Here is a 12,662-nt window from a genome sequence, read left to right on the forward strand (position 1 = left end):
TTAGACCACTAGGCCAGCTAGGCTATATAAAATATGGCTTTCGCTGGCCGGGTCATTCCTCCTCGTAGGATTAATCTAGGGCTGTAACTTAGTACACGATGTATGGTAGTACGGCACAGTTCATTTTAGATGTTATTATGTAGGATAGAGGATCAAATTAATGATGCATGTCACAACAAATCAATATTATACAAACGTCTCAAAATGTGACGACTCTATTCGCTACACTGCTCTATCGGATCAATATGATACAGGGAAAATAAAGTAAACGTATAGAAAGGTCTGAAAAATTCCCAACGATGTTAGAAATGTCAAATTTGCGATGCAAATATTTGGTCGTTCCCTCCGCAGAACTTGAACTCGTACCGCTTTGACATCTATGGCAACACCGCCTGCACAAAGTCCAGCGCCCTAGACCACTCGGCCAGCTAGGCTTTATTAAAATATAGCTTAGGTTGGCCGGGTCATTTTCTCTGTATACGTTAGGCAGTGATCACGTTAAAACAAGTTAAAACAAGTGGTACTCTTGAATTTTGTTTCTTTTCTTGGTAGCACAATCGATCTCCACGCATTAAATTGTCTACTTTCTACAGTTGGTCTTCTATTATAGTTTTATCGTATCCTCTTCTTCTCAGATGTTCCTTAATTTCTCCACGTTCCTTGAAACAGATATTCCCCGAACCGTTAGTGTATTTGTAATTATATATATTATAATATAATTGCAACTATATTGTACACATTCAAATTAACAGGATCTGGTACCAATCATGGGACTTATATGTCACAAAGCGATGCATTTGACATTTGTTATGAAGAAGGATCATACCTGCCTGGTAAAAGTTTATTTCCATGTAATTCGCTGGAACCTAGAGCCCAAGGCGCTTCCAAATCAACTATCTGGTCAGGGATATTTCGAGTCAACTATAATCAGACAAATGTTTTCACAGGTATGTTTGGTAGTTTACCTACCAATTTTATAGTGATATCAATATTTATTCAATAAAGATTCTAAGTCGATTTCGAGGACCACCAGATATGATGATAACAGAACTTGAATGTTCCATATAATTTTAAATTTATGACACATCATCTTTTCTCTCCTATAGAAATGAACATTATGCAGAATATTTTTTACAGATTACGTTATGCCTGCTTAATAACTCAATTAAATATTCATTGCTTTATATCAAACAATTTATGTAACAAGTTGACTATTATCTGAAATGATATTACTGAAATGTAAATTGTTTGTAACACATGTTTGGGAGTTGAATTATTGTTGCTATACTATTTGTATATTACCGGACTACAAAACCAGCAATATGTCAGATGCCACTGCCTTCCAGTGCACTTGATGTCACTACGGTTTTATTTTTATTTTTTTTTTGTTTATATTGCTAGTGCTTTATTTTTATGTGTAACGATTCGTTTCTTATCCTTAGTGTATATTTATAATCTTTTTTATTTGGTTCACTGCTTTCTGTTTTTAGATCGTCTTTGTCCCCTGTATTTACTTCCTGCACTTGCATATGGATTGTAACAAATTTAAATTGTCCCAATGTTCATACGTCGATGTTTTTGGCGATGTATACTGGATATCCTATTTAAGTGTAACGGTTTGGTGTCTTTCAGGAACAACTACATTTCCTCGCCATACAGTTTCATACGTAGAAACTAAAAGACCTAAACGTACACAATCAGTTGTAACAGATAGAAAGACTGAATCGCCTGGCATGTTATCGACGACAAATGGTGAGTTGAACTAGATTCGGCTACATGACCATTATCGGTCAATACACCTTTGTTTCCACAATAGTGTGAGTCTCAATGTCATTTCGTCTTTATCAAAACATTTTACTAGAAGAAAAAATATTAAGTTTGCTGTCAGTATGTAAAACAAACGTTTTTTTATGTCGGTACATTGGTGCACGTGTTAACAGATTGCACACTTTTAATATACATTTTAATGGAAGTAATATACCATCAAGTCTACCATCAGGTGGTGTAATATCTATTTTACCAGATTTGTTTTGGACTTGATTTGATTAGTATTCAATAATTGTTTTGTCACCCTTATTTCGAACACCTTATCAGAATTCTTTGTAATGTATGTAACGCCGTTTCCAACTGCATCTAAAGGGTAAGACATTCAGATGGGTATATGTGTACTCAATATTTAAAAGAAGCACGGACTTTAAGTGTGCGTTCAATATTTTTTTTCAAAGATTTATGTAAGAAAACTTAGAAAACAATAACTTGCTGTTGTGCATCGTCATATGTGAATTAAAGGTAAATGTGACAGCGTGGTCATACCCAATGTTTTACAAACTATGTTTCTTGAGAGCTCGAGAATATCATTGAAATGTATACGGGATTCTATTTGCACCTTAGTCAATAGTCAACTTATTTTTTTAGTTGTGAATTCAGTAGTTACAAAAACCTCAAGTTCATCTATGATATTAAGACCTAAAACATCATCAAAACACAACGAAGAAAAGAGGAAATTTACTGATGGAAAAATTGTTGGTATGTTTTCTAGTTTTAATGTATGTAGCTTTCTAACAAATTTAAATAAAATTAGATTTGTTATTTGTTGAACATTTTTGATATTTTCTTTAAATGTTTTGGCAGTAGAACAAATAAAGGCGCCGTTTTACTTCATATTAATAGAATTTCATTTCATCTTCATAACGGTATTAAATACGGAATAAGTCAAGTTTGGAAGCACTAAGAGATTGATTTCAGTTTCACAGGAAGTCAGGGATCTTTTGTTCAACTTGTCATTAATGCTAATTAATAATTAAAATACCTTAATCAATTGATTAAAACTAATTATGTAATTAACTTGTTGTTCAACTTGTCATTAAATTTGATGAATCAATAAAAATGCTGATCGTGTCATTAAATTTAATTCACCCACTGGACCTGAATTGAAACTTTAATCACACAATTAAAACACCATTTACACAGTTTGCGATAATGAATCAGAGTCACAATCATGTTTTTAGTAGGACCCGGTAAAGAGTTATTTCCCATTACCTTGAAACAATGTAAATAAAGTTTGAAAAGTTAAAAATTTTACTGTTAGTAAGATAAAGTGAATGTAATCTCAATAACATGTACTTTGGTACCACTATATGTAAAACTCTTGTCTTAATTGCAAGATTATGACAAAAGTGTACGTTTTTACAACACCATTCAGAAATGAGTCTTCATACATTCTTTTACTTTATAACTTATTTTTGTCACATAGAAATGTAATATTTAAGAAGGATATGCTACATTATCAATATTTGATTATATTAAAGTAACAGGAAGTGCCAGAAGTTGATATTTAAAGTCCATTATGAGATGCACTTGTATTTTAATCATGCAATTAAAATTTAATACAATGAATAACAAATGCAATTATTAAATTAAGATGAACAACAAACTTTAATTATTTGATTTACTAATCACTCAATTAAGTTTAAATGACTCATTAAAATTAATTACTCGATAATTTTAATGACAGGTTGAACAATAGACCCCATGTCTTCCGGAGCGTTCCATCCCATACAACGTTCGATATTTTCTTTGAATGATTTGGCAGTAGAACAAATAAAGGCGCCGTTTTACTTCATATTAATAGGATTTCATTTCATCCTCATAATGGTATTAAATGCGAAATAACTCAAAGCTTGGAAGCACTAAGAGCTTGATTTTAGTCTCACAGGAAGTCGGGTCTTCCGGAGCGTGCCATGCAACGTTCCATGTTTTCGTATCTTTTTCACTAAAAAGTGTCCTGTATATGATCTTAAATGATTATTTAAATTCAGATACATTTTATCATTTCCGACATGCCATAAGACAAGGTCTTTCTGGTAAAGCCAGAAAGTCCGATGTACAAACAATGAGTTATACCGGTCTACCTAATCAGCGACAAGAAGTCTCAACACGCGTAACAAAAGTACCAAAATGCATCAAGATGTCAAGAAAAAAGCGACAAGAATATTTTTGAATATAATCTATATATTTAACCTTGTCCTCATAAAGGTTACGCCTTCTTCATATTATTTTAAAAAAACAAGTTTTCCAACTCAAGATAAATTTGTTTGACCATACACAGCAACCTGTTTGAATATTCTGGTACAATATTTAAAACGTAATTGTTGATATGTTTATTTATTTTCCCAGGCATTGTCGTTGGAACTGTTGTATCAGTTATTGTTATAGTTATAGTTGTTGGGTTGATTTTGAAGTACCGAATGAGGTATGTGTGTGATTTAATAGATTTCATAGACTCTTTAAACCAGTTTGTGTGAAAAGTCAAGATGAAGAAAAAAGATTATTTCTTCCACTTCCGTTTGTCAACAAAAATATAGATGCAATTAATTTGGCCGACATTCTCTATCACAAAAACGTTACCAACAAAATTCCCCCATATTTCAAAGACAAATCCATTCCAAGTATTTCATATTCCTATATTTCACCCATTGCATCAAAAATTTTTAATTATAAAAGGTTATTGCAGAACCTCGAGATTGAGTACTTCAAGGCTAAACCACCTGCCCGTTCTTGCAAAAACTCTCAATTCAAATATGGCCCTTCTGGCCACGTCGTCGTTACAGGAGATTTAACCATTATCGAAAACGAATCTCTACGTAATATCCTTTCTAAAGGTCCCAAGTACCGTGAACCACGCTCCATAAATTGGAATTATAACTTTATATGGATGCCGTCGAGGACTATGCAAGAAAATGGATAAAACGAGAACAAGAAGACATTAATTCTCTGTCAGTGTGGTTGACGGCGGTGAGGTCTTTAATTTTGAAACGAATGAAAGTTTTAAGTAGGTTTTCAAAGACCCCGATGTAACAAAAACATTGCCTGCTATACATGAAAAATATGTTGTCGTACCAGCAGACAAAGCCCAAAACAACACTATTTTTGTCAGCAAAAAGTTTTATATCCAATGTTTATTCTCATATGTAGACGTAGAAAATAATAGCAGTGATAAGACCTATACTGCTACCACACTCTCGGAAGAAGAAATTGTGGAAAACCATAAATCTGTACTATCCTCTTTTGGTCTCTCTACCAAGGACAATGATTGTGATTTACCGTCTATGTACTGGATTCCTAAACTCCACAAGAATCCATACAAACAACGTTTCATAGGATCTGCAAAATATACCACCAAACCTCTTTCCAAACTTCTAACTTCTATACACACAACTGTCAAAGAGGGTCTACAGTTCTATCATATTACTTGTTACTCCCGTAGTGGTATTACATTTGTAATTCAATTTGGATCCTGAAAAATTAGAAAGATCTTTTGTAGATCAATTCAAGACTATTATCTGAATATAATAGAATTAAAGCCTATGATTTTTCAACACTGTATACTCCTATTCGCCATTTTCAGCTAACATCCCGACTTAAAAACATTATACATCGGTGTTTTTTTCCAAAAAAGATGGTACACCTAGATACAAATATATAGTTCTTGGTAGAGATTCCTCATACTTTGTAAGAAATAATTCCAAATCATCTTCCAAATATTCAGAGGAAGATGATTACAAAATGCTGGAAATTTTAAACATTTTTAAACATATTTTCCACTGTGATGGACGTGTTTTTCAACAAACGGTCGGCATTTAAATGGGAACAAATTGTGCTCCTTTACTTGCTGACCTTTTCCTTCGCTCTTATGAGGCTGACTTTATAGCTAATCTGATCCGACAGAAAGAATATTGTTTAGCTAGGTCCTTAAATCTCAGTTTCCGCTATATAGATGACGTATTATCTTTAAACAATCCTAATTTCGCGGATTTGATACATCGCATCTACCCAAGAGATAAAGGATACTACAGACACTGTGAAGTCAGCCTGATATCTTGACCTACACTTAGAAATCGATGGTAAAGAAAACTATCGACCAAACTTTACGACAAACGTGATGACTTTTCATTCAAAATTTGTCAACTTTCCTTTCATCTGTGGCAAAATCCCTTCAGCACCTGCGTATGGTGTTCATATCACAACTCATACGTTATGCCAGAGCTTTCCGAAACTACGCAGACTTTTTGTATCGCGATATAACTAACAAATAGGCTTCTGGAACAGGGTTATGTTGCTTCAAGGTAAAAGTCATCACTACAGTGGTTTTATGGTCGTCATCATGATCTCGTGAATCCTTATGGTGTATCCATCTGCACCATAAAAACTGATTTTTTTAATGGATCATAGTTTTCCTTTCCTCGTTTGTCTGCCCCGGACTTGACTTGTTATGAGCAACTCGGCTGATGTTTCTAGAAAAGCAGAGGACGCTTACCCTTCCGGTGCTCGTGGTCCATGCTCCCAGTTTTTAGTGGAGTCCGAATTGCTCCTTTGCTTTTGTTACTATATATGTATGATTTTAGTTACTTTATGTTCTCCGTTGTATATTTCTGTTTTCTATGTCTGGTCGTTGTCCGTGGATTACATTCTTTTGATTACCGCTATAACCTTGGTTCCCTTGATGACTGTTTGAAATCATTTACGTTCTTTCTGGTTTTGTTTGGTTTTGTTTTCTTGCAATCTTGTGTCCGTTCGGAATTCAATTTATGTTAAAATATCCAGTATTGTTAATGAATGAAAGATTTCTTTAATGTTTGTTTTCTTTCTACATATAGATATATGACTGAAGTCTAATTAAATTTGAAACGGTAAAAAAGTTAGAGAGGACGTTGAAGACGTAGTCAGTTCACTTTTTATTCAGTCTATATAAACAACTTGTTTGCTATACCTGTTGTCTTTGGGCATGCTGCAGCCTGCCCTGTCGTATGAGGGCTTCCTCGTCGTTCATTGAAAATCAGTGGGTAGCCTTGAACTGATAACTTTCACTCCAGCAGGGTTGTTGTCGTTTTGCCATACTCACCATATCCATTCTCTTTATATAGTGACAGAGTTGACGGACAAAAAAAAAGAGAAGTGATAAAATGATTTAACATGATGAGATAAGGCCCGCCGCTATTATGTGGTAGACGCCCTATAGTAACCAGTCCGTCCGCCCGTGTCTGTAGGGTCTATAAATTTAGCACGCTTGTAGATCAGCTCAAGGCAATTTGTGGCATATCATGTTTGATGACCTATTACCATGAACTTTGATCTCAAGGACAACTTAATTAATAATTTTGCAATACAGATTCTTGTCCGAGCTGTAACAATTCTGTCTTTTAGTTTTGGCATTTGATATTTGGCAATAGCTCAAGACGATGTGTTGCATGCCATGGATGGTTACCTTTGATAAGGAAATTTGATCTCAAAGTCGAATTAATATTTTTGCATAAATGCTTTGTTTCTTGGTAGTAATGACTTTTGAGTGATGACTTGAATGTAATGATGAATGGCTGATGTACATGATCGATTTTCACCTTTCGTACAAGCAAGGATTAAAATCTTAAAGGAAATGCGTATAAATGTTGTTGTATTTCTCGACCTTCCGAACAAACAACAATAAAATGCTCGTGTATTTTGTTTGTTATTATTAAGATTCCTTTGGTCTTATAATGCATTTCAAGTTTGATAGAGTTAATTTACTTTTCTTACAGAGGTAATCACCGTAAGAATAAAACGCAGACATCCATTTTAGTTTATGCCAATGCTGCTGGAAACTACGATATCCATGATGGACAACAAGCGAACGAACGTGATACTAAAACTACTATGCACGTAATGGGAGAAATAAACGGTGACCAGTATGCAGTTGTTGCTAAAGGGAAGGAAGTGATTTCAGAACAAAAAACAAACAAAGGTGATATACACCAAGACGGTGTCATATACTATTCACCAAGTGTAGAATATGATGCGTTAAATTATACATTTCAAAAAGAGAACTCGTCCAAACAGAGCAATTATGACGTCGCTTTTTTCGACAAGAACTCAGAGATGACATATCACGAAGCTTTCTCTGAAAGGCCTTCATCAACAAATCTTGAAATTTACGATTATGATAAAAACATGTAATCCATTTATGTTCTTGTTTGGTTATTCCTGGTCTAAAAACAATGAAAATACAACACCTTAAACACTTCATCAAGTACTCTCTTGGAAGACGTATTGAAATTTACTCATATGTTCATCATTGTAATATTGCATATGTATAATAAATATTTAAATTTCGTTGCCGGAATAATCTGAATCTTCCTACTGAGCGGTGACTACTGACTGAATTGTTTGTATACGGATTATATTTTTTTTTCATTGAATAAATATATATATATATATGGATGGCATGCTTGGAAGTACCAATGTATTTTTCAGTCTGAATTGTATTTTACGCAATGTGTGTATTTTAATGGCCGTGACTCAAATATGTATGTTCAGTAAAATATTTTATATCTGGTAGGAAAACATAGAAGCAAGTTAAAATCTTTCGAGTTATAAAACTACACCCAAACTAATGGTTAAACTTTAACATAATAATGATTCTATATCAAAATGTAAATGCTTGTTTCCTTTAAGGATGTCAGTAGACTCAATGAAAGAAGAATAAAACCTATCCAAAGTATCAATCTGTGTTAACATACGTTTTATGCCAAAAATAATAAATTATTGTTTAAAGTTAAACGCTTTGTGTTCGTTTAACAGATCATACAGGAATAAATGGTTTGAAGTAGCAGTTTATATAAAGAAACCAGAGTAAGGATGATTCATGCCTATCAAAAGGCAAATAACATATTTCTGTTTTGTATAAATTATTTTATTAAGCTGAGTTTTGATCAATCACTTAACAAGCTTTTAGAAGAAAGGAACTAAAGTCAATGTGGTTTAAATGATCATACAATTGCATTTTTCACTTTAATATTTTAAGATCTTTTGTTTTTTTATGAATCAATTTAACACTTTTATTGTTGTCTTTTTCCACTTTACAACGGTAATATAATACATGGAACAAATATGAACCAAATGATATTCATAATGTCTGGATGTGATGTAATATGGTGTACATTTTTGTTAAATTTCTAAAATTATATATATAGTATAATTTTCTAGAAAAAAAACATGTTTTAGGTGAAAAATATTGGCATCTATTTGATGCAAACCACACTTATTGTTTATAGGTAAATGCACGGTAATTTTTAAAAGTCTTGCTGGTTCCTGATAATAAGTATGAGCGTATTCCTCTGCATCCAATCAATGCAGTTATCTAGATTGATTGATTGATTGTTGAGGTTTTACGTCCGAGTAGCAATATTTCAGCTATATTCAGACGAAAGTTATCTAGATGAATAGATTACTACTGTTGACTAAGTAATTTCAAGCGAAAACAACGAACAGCACGGTATTTAAAGGAAAAAGAAATTTTATATAAAACGTGTCTGCTTCCCATAAGTATGATGTCAGAGTAATAAAACGGGCAAGCCAAAAATCAAAATTGCTCAGAATTCATAACAATTTCTGGATATTCGTTTGTGCTCCATTCCGGTTCAATATTTGGAAGAGAGCAGAAGTCTACATTAAACACTTTTTGGTTCCAAGGACATGGTCAGTTTAGGGATTTTAATTTTACGAATACTACCTTTAGCCGTCGTACATGCAGATGAAGTACATTACAGAGAGGATTATGTTAGCATGTTAGCATATTGAAGCTAGCCAATCCGTGGGTGTTGCTGATCATACATTGGTATTGTGTGTCTATGATTGTCTGGCAGATACTAAATGTTGTGTAAGCTACTACGACACCACATTCGGAGCATATCTTCTTGATCCCTGCTGTTATCACAAGTACCATGGAAATAATTCAGAGGTTACCACGTAAATAAAAATATCAAGGTTAGGTAAGTAACGAATATGCATTGAAAACACACAGGGCCTGCATTGTTTTATTTCAATTATTATTTTGTGTGAATGTTGTACTGCCATGTACGTATTGTATTTGAATATTGTTTACTCGGAAAATATTGCGGGTAATAATTTATCTTATTTGTTATAGCAAGAAAAAAAGGTTAAGTAGGTAGACAGATTATTTTTTAAAGCATTTTACATGGCATTCATGTGAAATTAATCTAGACTTAACAATGCTTGATGCAAAATGGTCAAGAAATGCTGTGTGTAGATGAGATAGCAGGAAATATATATATTATTTTTTGGGCCTTGATATGTTGCTCCCTGTGTCAGCAAAATTTGAAATTCATGCTACTTCAACGGATACACCAGTATCCTATGACCAAGCCACTTTGAAACAAGTCGAAGAGGCTAGGTCATGGACTTTACTGTGGTTATCTGTTACAATTATAATATTTATATTTTACTTTAAATCACATTGCTCTCCTCAGAGTACTAGTGCGTTGCAGTTACCCATAGTTGAATGTTCGTCGAGTTTTTATTAAAGTTTACATGCCCATGTCTAGACACAGTTAAAAAGGAAACCGTAAAATAAATCATTCTATATTGAAAACTTTATAATCTTAAGGTGCTAAAAAAAACTTCCTTCCGTTTCCTTGAATTCTTAGAGGACTTTCCTTTTCTCGCTCTACGTATTATTGGAAATATGCGTATTGCTTCTGTTGGCTTTATCAACATGTTAATTTCTAATTTGATCTAACCTACATGTAATTTTATCTTCTAAAATAGCATTTTTCCAATTTACTGGAATGGCATGTTTGATAGCTTCGTCCTTGTAGTAATTTCTTACCATATCACATCAATTCTTGGGTTTATCGAACAATAGGAATCTATGTTCCAAGATTAAATTATTTTACAAAAATATGTTGTTGTTGCAGTGCAAATGAAGCTTTACCTAATGAATATGTTTGTATTCACTTTAACTGACGAGTTCAGCATTTTAGGCTGGCTCTATCAGTTTTTGGAGACATGACATCTTGAAAGATGTAAAAGGAAGAAGTGGAAATGTAATCCACCCTAATCTAGTGTATTAATATGACAATGTTTCTTTTAACTCTACTAGGCTTACTATCCAAAAGAATCTTTCAACAACTGTTCTGAATCTCTATCTGAAACAGTAAGTTATTGTACCAGGATAAGGAGTGCTAATGGTTCTATAACCGCTGTCTTTCCTATCATTGTGAGCTCCCTACTAGTCCAGCTTATCAGTATACTGTCTTGTCCTTTTACGTACAGCAAAGATATAAAAAATATGCCTGATGTATATCATGAAAGTCTCATACTCTTCTACTACTTCCTTTTCTTCAACCAACATATTACCGCCGTCTGGTCTTAATAAACCCTCCTCCAGGCCAGGCCAAGCAGAGAATGAATAAAAATTATCAGTGTCAGCATTGTCATCAATAATAAGCGTTGAGTTGTCAGCATATTGTGTTAGTAAGTATTCAGTTGCGCTTATCTTGACACCAGTGACAGCGAAATCAATTTTTAGTGATGCCCCCCCCAAGGAACACAAGAATAACTATGTAGAATGATAATGGGAACTTCAGCTGGACATATATTTCTCATAGTTTTCTCATTAGATGTTTTGTTTTTCCTTCCTGTGGTAGGTAGGTAATAATACTATGCCTTTGACTAACTGAAATCTTGCCTGTTCACAGACCTTCACTCAGGCTCTTTGGAAGAAAATACTTAATATCCGTCCACAAATAAAAATTATATAATTCTACTGCAAAGCCGTCAATATCAGGGTGACTTGATATTTTCATATTTTTAATGAAGTCAGGCATTCTTGCAGAGAAAGCTCCCTTCACAATATTACAATATTCATTTTCTTCAGGTGTTTGTTTTGTGACAAAGTGGTTGTCGTAATGGAATGAAGTTCGTGTATCGATTAATGTTCGCACTGTTGTTCGAGTGATTGTAGAATAATTTCTGTTAATCCAAAATTTGTTCAGGGTTATCAATATCATTGGCAGTAATCAGTTTTGAGATAACTTTTGATGGATAATTTTTTTTCTTTTCCAAGTTCAAAAGTATCTGCAAAAGTCTGATATGAAAAAAAAAAATGGTTTTAAATCTGACAAGTTGAAATAATCAAAACTATTATGTTCTTTAAAGGACCTCTCCAGGTATACCTCCTATTTTTTTAGAGTTGCAACCAAATCTTACTCATTCATCATCTGATGAACATATGTTTGTGAATTTTGGCTGTTAAAAGTTTTGTAGTTCATCAATAACTTTGGACCACATTCCAGTCCCCTCCTATACTAATGGACGTGTAGTTATAAAATTGAATCTTATTATATATTTTCTTTACAAATAAACCTCATTTGGTCCTTAAAGAGCAACTAATGTAATTATATAATCCTGAATAGAAAGTGACAAAGTTTTCATTATAGTCAATGATCAACCCACACGTTTTGTTTCCATTACAGTTAATGATCTCCATATACGTTTTAAAATCAAAATCACATCTAAAAAAGTATTGGGTATCCCCCTACTCCTGTTTAACTAGTTGCTTGATTTACTGGCATATCCCCATTCACTGTACCACTCTTCTCATTTTCCTCACAACCATGAGTGTCAGTCAAAATTAAAATATCAAAATAAGAATATACGTTCTCTTAATCTTATCAGATAATCCCCTACAATTCAAAGCGCTAATTACTACAGATGACGTATCATAATTTGTAAAAGTTTGACATTATCAAGGGAGCATATAATATAAAACATATAGCATATCATATATCATATATATGAGTTTTGTACCTGGGTTCTGAATAAAGTAT

At 33.3% G+C, this 12,662-nt stretch overlaps 1 protein-coding gene across 1 annotated transcript; it reads left to right on the forward strand.

Annotated features, from left to right (window-relative positions):
• The first annotated feature begins 1,509 nt into the window (after positions 1 to 1,509).
• On the forward strand, positions 1,510 to 8,537 carry LOC148598996 (uncharacterized). Its single transcript, XM_088561011.1, has 4 exons — positions 1,510 to 1,752; positions 2,416 to 2,526; positions 4,177 to 4,252; positions 7,575 to 8,537. The coding sequence occupies exons 1-4, from the start codon at positions 1,530 to 1,532 to the stop codon at positions 7,987 to 7,989; spliced, it is 825 nt and encodes a 274-aa protein (XP_088417137.1). The 5' UTR covers positions 1,510 to 1,529; the 3' UTR covers positions 7,990 to 8,537.
• Positions 8,538 to 12,662: the final 4,125 nt, after the last annotated feature.

The sequence above is a fragment of the Perna viridis genome, chromosome 14 (assembly GCF_037379345.1).
Source record: "Perna viridis isolate PV_CMFRI_1.1 ecotype Kerala chromosome 14, ASM3737934v1, whole genome shotgun sequence".
NCBI classification, from domain to species: Eukaryota; Metazoa; Mollusca; class Bivalvia; order Mytilida; family Mytilidae; genus Perna; species Perna viridis.